Raw genomic sequence first — 13,801 nt, 5'->3', positions numbered from 1 at the left:
CTAACCATTAGGCCACAACTTCCCCTATGTTGAAATCATGTTGATTTTGTTCAAATTGAAAGAAAAAAATGTAATGTAATCGTGGCTAATGACTGCATGGAGCATATTAAGCTGTGAATTAATTTCAGAAAAATTAAGGTGGGAAAAAAAAGACAAATTAAGAGGTGTATTTCAATATGTGTTTCAATGTGTTTCAATACAGTGCTGTCTAGCAATCATTAAAAATGGCCTTCAGCTTGATTAGAACTACTAGCAATGAATAAGCTACACTATTATCTGTTATCATATTCATAACTTATTTAATGTATCATGGCCTCTCCTATTGTACAGATGAACTGTGAAAACAAGTTTTATACATCCTCAAGGTAATAGCAACAGCCGAATAGAGAGACACCATTTATAGGGAAGTTCAGACTCTTTCACCCTTTCATGATAACTGATAACATCTCCTTGACAACAACTTCACAGTTTCCATACTAAAGCCCAGCTCAACCACCATTATCCGAGTACCTCATTATTTGACATGGCCTCATAAAAAAAGTCTTCCTAAAAAAAGGCACATGGAAAGTCCAATGATGTTTGATAATCTCCAAAACATGGATTCATGCAAATAATGTTTCAGAACCACAAAGAGCTACACATGCAAAGCACTCTACAACTGTACAAAAAGTACACAGGTAACGTGAAGGACAGTGAAACCATACAGATCAAACATTGTATCAGGTGCACCAACATTAAAATGGAAAGATATGATCAATGTACTCATTGTGTACATACCTGATGCTTTGCAAATCTATCAGGGGATTTATATTTGTGGCTATAATGATTATTGTTTGCATTAAGGGTAGGATTTAGGTTTGGGGGTAGGGTAATATTCACTCATAACCACAGTCTCCATCGTTTCCTGTCTCCACTAACACTTCATAAATAAAAATTCCAAAAAACACTATTATAAATACTGTATATCCACATTATTATAACATACTATTATACGTATTATTACATTCTAATATAATAATACTCTAATAATAATAATATATGTAACTATTTACACTCCAAATTACTGTAAGATGCATATTATCAGTAATATTTTCAACTCTTTTATAACACCTTTAGGTAAAAAATACTCAAATAATAAATATGATGCCACATTACAGGGACACTCCAATACACAATGTACTTTTGGCACACGAGAAGCCAAAGTTAATTCTGCGTAAATAAAGCAACATAAATGTATCAAAACCAAGTAGGAAGCCAAATTATACAGCATTCTGGGGCATCTAAAAAAAAAAAGATTCGACTCCAAACAAGCCGATATTCACCAAATGCGAACGTTTTTGTAGATTTCGCGCGAAAAGACCAATTGATTGGCAGGTTTGTTCACCTGCGCTACTTGACATAATATAAAATATCCCTGTAAGTTAAAGCATCAACCACAACGCGATTTAAATATCTTTCAACATAATTTATAATCGTTTCATATAATGTAAAACAGCATCATGTATTGAGAAAAAAACACAAACTAAGCAGAAGGTTTACTGAAGTGTCGCAGGCACCGAGTTTCATCATACTCACCATCTGTAATTTCACTGCTGTCAGTGGAGGCATATTCAGCACACTCATAAGTCTCGCAGAAGTCCGCATGGACAAGATCGTTTCCACACTTATAGTTTAAGGGATAAGGTCAGAATGTACCCACCCACTTTGTGGCACTGCAGTCCGTCCTCTGGCTGTTTCTCTGGCTTGAATCATTTTTACCTGCGGAAAGTACACTTTTGATGAAGCCAGTATGAAATAAATGCGTATTTTTAGATTATTCGGGAAATGTGGTGACTGGTGAAGGGCATGGATCAAACTACGATGGGATATTTCAGGCTATTTATGCCAGTAACTCATTTCATCACATGTTCCGGAAAGATACAACCAGAATGAAAGTTGCTATATGTAATGTCTGGATTTGTCTTACTCTAAACGTTATTTATTTATAAGGAGTCCCAGGCAGTGGCGGCTGGTTTGCGCGCAAAAAAACTGAATCACACTGTAAGTAATGCAAAACTGAATGTAGGCTAATTAACATTAATGATAAATAACCATTTAATAAGTGATATAATGTGTCATTACTGCTTAGCTAAAAACATGGAAGTGGAAAATTCAAATGTTAAAGCATGAAATAAATATACCACGAATCAGTGAATTTGAGTTTAATGTGGGTATGTTATCAGTAATAAAGTAATCATTAAAAAAAACTGTGTAATCATAAAAAAAAAAGAAAAAAAAAAAGAAGCCATTTGTATCAATGCGATTCAGAGATGAAGACCATAATACTAATGTTATCCACTAGAGGGAGCCACAGGATAGCAAATCCTTTGAAGATCTCAGTTTAAAGACTGTGGAAATTGTTCAATAAATTTACTTTTAGTAAAAAGCAAAAAAGCAACAACAACAAAAAAAAAATCATATTAATTCATTACAGTTTCATAAAGTTTAATAAAGCCCAATATAATAAGTTTGCAAAAACTCTGACTTCCAAAATACTTTTTTTTTTTATCCTAATGATATTGACAACATATTTGTCAAGTTGCAGACATGACTGAATGTATGCCCAATTGCAGAAGAGACACTATATTATTTGTATATTTTAGTACATGTAATAATACTTCCATAAAGAGACACTTAAAGACAAATATATTTTTGTCTATTTTATTATAGTAGCATACATATAATAATACTTCCATAAATAGACACTTAAATACAAATATATTTTATTTGGAAAGAAACATGCCCATTGTATCTACACATTTACCTTCTGTGTCATTGTTCACAACACTTCGGTAACAGGACTTTGAAATAGCAAACAGGAAAAACGGGTTACTTGACTGTAACCCTGTTCCCTGAAAAAGACCGAACGAGATGCTGCGCTTGATTTAAGCACTATGGGAACGCTTTTGTGCGTGACCAGCTGTGAATATATGTGTGCAGCACGTCAATGGAATTTACTTTGAGCTTTTATAGCCTCGGTCAGTGACGTCATTGGAATGCAGAGGCTATAATTAGATGTGCCACAGGTGCATTGGCAGGTATAATTTTGTCTGAAGAGCAGTCCTGGGACATCCCCAGTACGGCAATAAAGCGCAACATCTCGTTGCCGCTTTTTCAGGGAACAGAGTAACAGTCAAGTAACCAGAGACGTTACCTTTCAAAAGATACACTCATTTCTGCACTTGATCTAAGCGCTATGGGAACGTGAATACCCATGCCGCCGCACTGTGGGTGTCTGGACCTCTTACGGTTGAGTAGCGTGTGCTCACAAGAACGCAAAGAAGAACGCAGACATGAGCTTGTGATGTCGATGGCTTGAACATCCAAACTCTAAATCTTATGAATGTGTGCGGAGAGGACCAGTCTGCCGCATCACAAACATGCTACGGGGAAGCCAAGGCTTGGGAAGAAGTGAGCCTCCTAGTAGTATGAACCCTGATGCCTACTGGCGAAGCTTGACTATGCTCCTCATAGGCAAAGGGCAATAGCATCCCTCACCCAATGTGAAATTGTCTGTTTTGTAGTGGCCGCCTCTATTATGGCCATCATGACAAACAAATAGTTGCTCTGACTTACGCCACTGGCTAGTGCGGTGGACGTAGGGCTGAAGAGCACTGACTGAGTCTCTCTTGATCCGGCCTTGTGAACGGCGGAGGGCAGAAGGCCTCAAGGTAGCCAGGATAAGAATGCAAGATTATTTTTAAAGAAGTAATAACCATAAGAAAACCATCTTAAAAGTCAGAAGTTTATCAGACGCTGACCCTAGAGGTTCCAAGGGGGTCTCAACCAGACCCTCCAGGACTATAGCTAAGTCCCATGAAGGAATCTTGGTTTTAACGGAAAACCTCAACCACCTGGCTCCACGAACGAAGCTGGCGAGCAGAGGATGTTTCTCAAGTGGCACCCCGTTAATCAAGGCGTGGCAAGCCGAAAATGCGGCCACATAAACCCTGAGAGTGGGCATGTGCCTGCTGATTATTTTTTCTGCAGGAAGTCCAGAACTGAAGCAATCTTGGCAGTTAACTGGATCTGCATTACGTGCAGTGCACCACCTTTCAAAGACACCCCATTTATTGGCATAACTTCCTCTAGTGGAGGGAGTCCTGGCACTGAGAATGGTCTCTATGATATCAGCTGAAATTCCAGTGTCCGTCAGTTGGTACCCTTCTGGGGCCAATGCGAGCCGTTTGGGAGAGATATTATTTCTGAGAACCAAACTCTGTTCAGCCAAGGCGTGTGCCCTCGGTGTGAACTTATTAGACTATCGTGGGTGCAGGGGCGTGTGGTTATACGATGATGCGCCAGTCCAAAGAGACTGAAGAGAGCAAAAACTAACTCATATCATAGGAAACAGAGAGTTTTTGAGAGCTTGAGAAGCAGACACACATCACAGTATGGTCTGAAGACAAAAGACCTGCCGATGCACCTGTGGCTCATCTAATTATAGCCTCTGACATGCGCACATTCCAATGATGTCATTGTCCGAGACTATAAAAGCTCAAAGTCAATTCCATTGACGTGTTGCACACATATATTCACAGCTGGTCACGCACAAAAGCGTTCACATAACGCTTAAATCGAGTGCAGCATTGAGCGTAGCTTGTGAAAGGGAACAATAAAAAAGGCATGACTTTTTCACATCCAGCTAGCCAACTCTTTCCAAGCTCCGTGATCCTTATTTTTTCTTAATTTGAACGCCTTGTGAAAGGATTTTTTGTAAAGATAAAACCCAATTTAGTTTCATCTCGGAAGAGATATTGTGCCTAGTCGAGAACGGTCCAATCACATGAGGCCAAAATATGAGGCTATTGACCAGCGGCTACTGGTGCTAGGGTTGTTTGTAACGGCATTTGAAAATTGTAATCATTTTGTGCAAACATTTTATGGAGTAATCAAATTGACTCAAATTTTCATGAACTCAACTCATTATTATGGCATCCATTCTCACTTCATCATCAACTCAACCCACCCGCTTCATTTAAAACCCTTAAGATAAAAAGGGAACATTTTGAAAACACTTTACAGTTAAATTTGTTCACATAAGTTCACTAACAATGGACAACCTCTTTTATTTATTAATCTAGTTAATATTAATCTATACTATATGTCATGGTTATGGACTCTTATTTGATATTCTGTTCTGTTTCCTTTAGTTCATGTTTTCCTGCTCTGTTTAGTTTCGGTTTATGTCCCGGCTGTTGCCGAAATTGCCCCCTATACCCCTTAAATAGGGCACTATTTGAGGGGACAGCCATTTGTAGTGGTGTCCGAAACCATAGTGGATGTTTTGAGTGCACTCATTCAATCCCTCAATGCACCGGAATAACAAGTGTACAACCGACCATTGTACATTTGATGCACTGTGAGAGTCGCAAGTCAAATGAATTCCCGTGTCTCGCCAGAAGATGGCGCTAGCAGCTGAATCCATATATATACTGTACATAGATGCCTCATTAGTGGCTGTTTTTAATGAGCCGCTATACGTAAGACATACGCCATATTGGAACGGTCACAACACAAGTTGACTGTCCATCTGCAACCGTAGTTGGACGCATATAAAATTATCCATTTTATTAGAATTATCTGCAATAGACTTTAGCAGATGATTTTGCTAAACTTAAGCTGGGTGCACACTGTACGCTTTTGGCCACGATTTTGCAGTCTGAGACAAATTTTGCAAATCCTAAAAGAATACTCAGATCCTAGGCTAAATCTGAAGTCTTTGATCGTAAGTTTGACATGTTCACCGACAGCCGCTTACTGACCATTGAGATCAAATTTTACCTCCGACGAAATTCTGGCAGTGTCAGAAGATTTGGGTCACAGTCCTGCAGTGTGACTTCTCCTACGACGACCGTCAAATTGTCTTAGTTTTTCAAGACAAGCCGTGACCAAAATTAACGTTAGAGATTTCTTTGTAGCCACCATTTCAATCCCGCGTGTAACGCAGCTCACCGTCACTGAATGTCATTGATTGATGATATAAAACTCCAGAAAAAATTTCTTGCACTCGTCCGTTTTTAACGCATCTTGACTGTCGTACAGTCTGACATTAATGGATGTAGAACCAGAGGCCAGCCAGGACAAGGCCCCAGGGGGGAGTCGAAGGCAGGAGGAGCCATGGTGGAGAAAACTTGATGGCAGGCACCAAGGCTACGACTGTTGGAGATTCCGCCACCGAAGATGGAGACCCAAGTGGAGATGACAGGTTTATGAGCCCATGCGAGACCAATGGCACTGGAGACCGAGGAGGAGCCGAGGCGATAAGCGTCCAAGGTGTAGCCGGATAAACAGAGGACAGAGGCGGAGTCAGTGGGACAGAGGACGAAGGCCGAGCCGGGGGAGGGCGAGGCTAGATGGAGCCGAAGGTGCAGGAGGGACGATGTCCAACCAAGGTGAAGCCGGAGGGACGAGGGAACCCGGTGGAGCAGTATGGGCGATGGTTTCCGGTTGAGCCAAGGGAGGGTGAAGCTAGGGCGGAGCCGTTGTGTCGACAGGCTGTGGTGGAGCGATAGGCACAGAGGCTGGAGGCGGAGCCAGGGGATCCTCTGTGCTGAAGCTGGTGGCCTGAGGACACTAAGCAGATTCTTGCTGCGTGTTGGAGATGCAGAGGGGCTGAAGGACACCAGTGAAGGTGGGAATGAGGAACAGCAGGGAGGTTGGGCGGGCAAACTGGAGATCCTGGGGACGCTGGAGATACAGAGGGCGCTGGAGATACGGGAAACGCTGGAGGCTCAGGAAACGCTGGAGATACAGGGGGCGCTGGAGATTCAGGGGTGTTAGATATCACCTCTCCAAACCAGTCAATAAGGTTCTCCTCAAACAAATCCTTTAAATCATCAAAATGTCCTCCAGAGACCAAATCAGACTCACACACAGCGGCAGGATTGTGGGCGGGACTGTCCTCTGAACCCTCGAGTTCCATTAATACTCCCTCAATGACATCCGCCGTTGCCGGCTCACGCACCTGGTCAGACACTGTTAGGGGTGCAGTTCACCAACACTCACTCGACAAAATCGTCAAATGATCCTCAACGACCCACACCAGGCAGGCGAGCCTTTGTGCGCGACATTGTGTAACATACATGATACGTAGGGAATGTCATGACATGTAGGACTCATTTACAACATTACCACCAGCAAATGTGTAGAAATATTTAATAATAGGTGTTGTGTAATATTGAGTGATATTGTATATTGTCTAAAGAAAATAAACAATATTGATGTTTTCTTTGTTTGGCTTTCAGGTTTTACCAATTATAATAAGACTTGATTGACTATGACTGCACTGCACTATGATGCTGATATAATGCATTTTAACAAATAAAGAGAAAATGAATAATTGAATTATAAATATTGTATTATATTGTTGTTTAATGAAAAAATTTATAAAATAATGATGTGTTCTCTCTATGGCTTCTAGGTTTCAACAAATGAATTAGACTTGAATTGTAATGATTTATGACTGCTCTGTAGGCCCTATGCCTAATAAAGATAACGCTTTTTAATGAATGAAGGTAAACATGATATAAAGTTTTTAATAAATAAATATATTCTTTCTATTCAGATTAAATCTAATCTTTAATGTGGTTTTGTGGGCAACTTAGTGACCAGTAATCTGCAGCTAATAGAGCAATTTGCGCTCTTTTTACAGGCCAGTAAAGCACATTCCACAAACATTTCAGTCCTAACTTTACTAGCAATAACACCAAATATAGAACATTATTCACCAGATGAACACACTAATCACTAGAAACTGTGTGTAATATTTAATATATAAATTTTTTGTTTATTTATGTTCACATATAATGTTTATTTGTACAACTTGAAATGCATTAGTATAAGTAGATTATTATTATTATGTATTATTATTATATTCATTTTATATTAGTTTTTACACCATCCTCATTTGTAAAAGAGTATAAAAATCAAGTAAATAAAGTTTTATTTTAAATGATAAAAAAGTGGAAAGTTTTCTGTTAGGGTTAGGGTGTGGGTTACTTTTAGGTTAGAGTAGCCTATTTATAACTAGCCGTATATAAAAACAGTAGAAGTCTATGGAATGTTTTTAACATGTAGATGAAAAGCCTGAAAACACAAACTTTTGAAAATGTGTTTTAAAGAGTTTTTGAAAATTATACCATTATCATCTCTGAGTAAACTACACAGATTTTGAAAATGGTAACGTCATGTGCATGTGTATTACGTGTTCAGTAGTGTTTCTGGCATGGCATGCATAATACAGTGTTTTTAGTCATTTTTGTGGATTGTGAACAGGGATTGTTTTGACAACATTCGTGCGCAAAACTTTCTTTTCCATATTTAGTACATTGTTATTGTGTAAATTTTCTCTAAGACTGATTGTTTCTACCCCTTTTGAACTATTGTTCTCCTGTTTTATTTTTGCCTCATCAGTATTTGTGTGCCTCAAGATTTGTTTCCCCCTAGACAATTCAGTTAAGTTTTATTTACTCATTGTTTGTTTTCACAGACTGTTTTCATTCATCTGCACTGTTCGTTTATGACATCACCTGCCAATAAAACCCCATACTTGAGTTCATCCTCTGCCTCTGTGTTTCCCGTTGTAACGGTAAGAGAGGCTGTGCTATAAAATGAATTGATGAAATGATTTTTTTGGTAAACCCTTTAGCTGTGACTGTATTCACAATAAAGCAGACTCTTTGACAACATTTTTTATCACATATTCTTCAGGAAGGAGTGTTGTAATCAGAATCAAGAAGCATTGTTTTATAATTCATGGGAAGGCAGGTTTTTTTTATTTATTTTTTTATTCTAAACTACTTATTCATAAATATCTTTGATTCTTTAAAATCTTTTAAACCGAGAGCTTAACAGTAGACTGCTTTGGTGGCTTGACTGAATAAAATAAATAAACCAGTTGCAAATTTATATTGACAAGCACTTTTCAATTATAGGCTTTCTTATTCTTTTAGAGTATTGCCAAGATCCTCTTTCACTGTAGTCTTTGCACCCTTGATAGTCAGCTCAGAGATGAAAGAGTCCTGCCAAGCGACATGCTTTAGGTCACAGAGGACAACAGAGACACCAGCTGCATGTAAAGTACTTTAACAGTTCTTATTTTATGACATAGCTACAAAGTATGTTGAAATTTTGTGTGGTCACACCAGAGTGTGTCCTGAGAGATTCTACCCAAAGATAGCACACCCATGATGTCTTCACTGGCACATCCCCTTTCCAGGTTACGCTTTCAACCAAACTCAGGTTTTGAATTTTACCTTTATGAGTAAATTTTTTAGATATTTAAGTGTTCAGTTATTTCCTAAAATGTTTTCAACCAAAAGTCAAATATTTTATGGTTCTTTTAGCAGTCTTGAAATATTTTAAACTGATTTTAGAACCACTTTGTCTTCCTCAGGATTAGAGAATCATTCTGAGTTTTTATTATATAATGTATTGTGTTATATGAACACTATTTCCAGAAAACAGTTATCATTGTGCTTTCGACAGAGATGCTTTAAGTTCACAAAAGACCCTAAGAACTTTTTTTGTTTTTACTGACGTAATGGGGTGTTCATTACTTCAACAGTTGGACCAATACAGACCACACCTCGTAAGGTTGTGGGAGAAGACACACCACAGCATGTAGGCAGTCTAAGACAGACGTAGCTCTCAACGCCATCAGTGACGTGTGGACCGGATGCCTGTGGAATTCTTCACCGATATATACCCAGACATGATGTGGGTGTTAAGAGGTCAACCATCAGTGCTTCCATGTGCCCAGTCTACACACCATTTCAAAGCCCTTACCGACACACTCATCATAAAATGACAATGCTTTGGAATCATTGAAGGCTACTGTATTTTCAGTTTTATACTACTGACCACACAAACTACAGTAAAAGGTCAGTGAAACAAACAAGGGACCAGGCGCTGTATTGCAGAAACATCCTAACTCCTAATCCTATCCTACCTGTTCAGTAACCATGGCAATTTCACTTAGGAAATAGAACATTACTAAAACAGGAAATTTCTGTAAAACAGCCCCAAAAGATTATAACTAAAATGTTCAATTAATGTCAACATGAATTCCTGTTTGCAACGAATTTAAATTAAACTTACAACAACACATTGCACAGACACCTTTTTCCAACAGAGGTGGAAACATTTCCAATTTTCTTTTCTTATTTTGACATTAGTATTTGGGCATTGCTAAGCACCACCACTAAAGTCATTGGAGCACTTTCATTTTCTCTTTGGAATAGCATTCAGCAACGAATCGTTTACAATAAGTGTTGTGTGGTCACTTATAAAGAACAGCATAATTTCTGCACATCTACAGTTAATAAGCTTGTTTTCACCAAAAAATCATTCTGTAAGATTAACCTACACCTCTTTTTGGAGAATAGCATATACTGAATGACTAATATATGTGTTACTTGTGGTGGGGTAAATAATTTTCAACTGTGTTCTGCCATTCACATGCAAAACTCTTGTCAGAGTTTTTTTTTCAGTTCAGCACTCAGCACTCTGACTAATTCCTAAAGGATCCCCATTTTGCAAATTTGACACAAGTAAACAGATTTACCATGGGCAGCTGTGAGTCCAAAAAGCCTGTTCATTTACATACACTGTAGATTGATATAGAGATCTTCCTCTATTGAATGAGTCTACTGATAACATTGAGGCCCTCAAAACTCAATTGATTTCCATAACTGATTCCATAAATAAAAGAACAGGAACTTTAACTGAAAGTTGGCTGCCAACAGAACATTTTGTGCTGGGGAGAGGTGAAAAATAGGCTTACTGAGATGAATTTCCAACTGTAAGCTTAAAGAGATAGTTCAACCTCAAACCATCCTAGGTATATATGGCTTTCTTCTTTCAGACAAATACAATTGGATTTATATAAAAAAAATTGTTTGGCTCTTCCAAGCTTTATAATGGTAGTGAATGGCGGTCCTGACTTTGATGCCCCCAAAAAGTGCATCCATCCATTATATAAAAAAAACGTTATATACTAAAATAACGTTAAAGCTTACGCTACTCCTAAATCCTATACATCATGACAAAACACAGCTGTTTCATTCCAATCAAAACATTAAACAGGTTCTCCCCACTTAGTGACGCACCCACTGAGAAACCTGTTGAAAGTGCCCTAGATATTGTCGATTCCATACATACCAGCAAATTAGACACAGATGGCTGGAAAAGTGGCTGGGGTGGAAAATAGGCCGCCTGCGCCGCTAATAGAGGCAGGCTCACACTAGGATCCGCAGTTAGAGCTGTAGGCCAAGGCCGAGGACAAAAAAAAACAAAAAAAACACACCACCTCTGACATTTCAGTTTGATACTGTATTCATTGTTTGATGTTGGATGATCATCAAACAGCAAAGTCAGTCGTTAACACTTTACAATAAGGTTAATTAATTAACATTAGGTTATGTATTAAAATGAGCAATAGATTTGTAACTATTAGTAAATCTTTGTTAATGTTAGTTAATAAAAATACAGCTGTTCATTATTTGTTCATGTTAGTTCACAGTGTATTAATGTTAACAACTGCAACCTTTGATTTTAATAATGTATTAGTGAATGTTGAAATTAATATTATAAGATTAATAAATGCTGTAGAAGTATTGTTCATTCTTAGTTCATGTTAACTAAGGTAGTTAACTAATGAACCTTATTGTGAAGTGTTTCCATATCCAAAGTGTTTAGATGATCGTTTGTTCCTTTATCTGTTGCTAGTTTGAGTGGCACACATTCAGTGAAGTTCAAAAGAGACTCGCTTTTGGTAAAAGACAAAGAGCTTTGCATAATAAAAACGTGTGCCTTGAATTTATTCAATTGTGTTCAACAATCACCAAAGGATCACTGAAGACAATTCTTCCTCTCCTATTGCAATGAATGAATGGATTTTTCCTCAAGGAGACTACAATGTACTGCCTGATACGATACTGTAGTAGATGGTTGCATCGTTTTAATTTTCTCTCTAATATTATCAATCTTGTAAGTAAAGAAGTTCATAAAGTCTACTGCTATGCTCTTTGGAAACTTCAGAAGTAGAAGCTTTATTTCTTGTTCATTTAGCCACTGTCAAACAAATACCTTGTGTTTGTTTTCTTCTAAGAGAGTCGAAAAATAAGCAGATGTGAGTAGTTTTTAAGGCTTCTCTGTACTCTCTCCATGAATTTCAAAAAACGTCTAGTTTCGTTTTCTTCTTGTTGCGCTCCATTTTTCTGGCTGCTCTCTTAAGGGCCCGTTGTTAACGGAATGGAAGCTCGTTGTTCCATGGCGTTGGGCTATTTTCTTTAATCTTCTTTAAGCGCAAAGGAGCAACAGTGTCTAAAGTGCTGGAAAAGAGAGAGTCAAAAGTTTCTGTCACAATATCGAGTTATTCCAAGCTATCTGGGATGCTGAGGACATTAAACTGATCAGGAATATTATTAAAGGTCCCATGACATGAAATTGTCACTTTCTGAGGTTTTTTAACATTAATATGAGTTCCCCTAGCCTGTATATGGTCCCCAAGTTTCAAAAAATTTCAATCGGTGTAAATCGAGCTTTTGCTATCTTTCTCTGCCTTTGAGAAAATGGAGGCTCATACGCGCTGATCTTGAATCTCCTCCTTATGACGTCATAAGGAGGAAATGTTACCTCCCCTGTCTCTGCTTTGCCCGCCCAGAGAATATTTTCCGCCCATGAGAAAATGAGCTAGGAAGTAGGAACGCGCGCGCGCGCGATTTTAGTTTGTCCACGAGAGATATTATGGCTTTTGAGCGAGCGAAGCATAACAATTGCTCAATAATTGGATGTACAAATGAACACCGAAGGGTCAATACAGAGCTGGGCTTGCTGAACGTCTGAAACTAAAGTCTGGATCACTCTCTTTGGCTCAGCTACACACCTCGGACAACTAATGATATATAAGTGTGTTGCTTTACTGTTTATGGTTACCTAGATTTTACACGTAGAATGTGGCTGTAACATTAGCTATGCAGCTATGCAGTTTATGTGTGTGAATACACACACTGTAACGCGAGTGTTGTACACGTCTTTGTTATTTGGATAACCGTTTTCCTGTTGGTTACATGGCGCGCGCGATATCCGCATTTCAAGATCGCAGAGCTTGATGTAATTGTAATAAGATAAATTACAGACGTTACAGATCTCATGAAAAGGCAACAGTAGGTTAGCGTTAGCTACATGATGATAACTGTAAACCATCCGAATAAAGTACCGTATCCAGACATAATATTTTAAACTAACCATTCGGAAACGTCCTGCTGGAGCCGCTGAGTTGCAACTTCTTCATCCGTTGCTTCTCCATCTGGATCAGATTCTGGGTCAAACTGAAATGCTTGAAAGACTGCGTGTCTTCGTGCCATTGCAACATATCCAACGTAAACATGCACGCCACGTTACCGTTGCGCAAGATGGTCAAGGCAACACCCACCCTCCACCTTGCGCCGCCTTTCTCCTCCTCATTAGTATTTGAAGCTACAGACACCGAAACGGCCTGTCTGAAGGAAGCTCATTCTGGGACTGGCTTGTAGTGGCTATAATTCTGCACCGAGGCTGAATTTTTGGAAAGAGATTTCAGATACAGTACTAGGGACCACTAATGACTATATTAAAGCCTACAAAAAGTAGCATGTCATGGGACCTTTAATAAAGCAATCTTTAGTGGCAGAAGTGATAGTTCTACTTCTAACATATTTGTTACACAGAGTCAGCTTTGCAACCTTGGCTAAATGGAGTATGCACAAGACTAGATAAT

General features: G+C 38.7%; 1 protein-coding gene and 1 long non-coding RNA gene across 3 annotated transcripts in view; one reads left to right on the top strand and one right to left on the bottom strand.

Moving 5' to 3' along the window:
• LOC309484161 (tumor necrosis factor receptor superfamily member 11B-like) overlaps window positions 1–1,713 on the bottom strand; it is a 48,226-nt gene extending 46,513 nt beyond the window's left edge. The window contains exon 1 of the mRNA XM_082150423.1: window positions 1,576–1,713. Coding sequence (XP_082006549.1) covers window positions 1,576–1,644 — 69 coding nt within the window. The 5' untranslated portion in view covers window positions 1,645–1,713. The remainder of the gene's footprint in view (window positions 1–1,575) is intronic.
• Window positions 1,714–1,910: 197 nt separating this feature from the next.
• On the top strand, window positions 1,911–12,192 carry LOC309484251. Of its 2 annotated transcripts, none has more exons than XR_014200780.1 (4): window positions 1,911–2,040; window positions 8,531–8,629; window positions 8,994–9,120; window positions 9,608–12,192. It is a non-coding gene; the product is annotated as an uncharacterized lncRNA (long non-coding RNA). The 2 variants fall into 2 exon arrangements; XR_014200781.1 differs by having other exon boundaries at window positions 8,994–9,115; window positions 9,608–12,190.
• The last annotated feature ends 1,609 nt before the right edge of the window (window positions 12,193–13,801 follow it).

The sequence above is a fragment of the Leuciscus leuciscus genome, assembly GCF_965113295.1.
Source record: "Leuciscus leuciscus genome assembly, chromosome: 20".
Classification (NCBI taxonomy): domain Eukaryota; kingdom Metazoa; phylum Chordata; class Actinopteri; order Cypriniformes; family Leuciscidae; genus Leuciscus; species Leuciscus leuciscus.
This window is presented reverse-complemented; position numbering and strand designations above follow the sequence as displayed.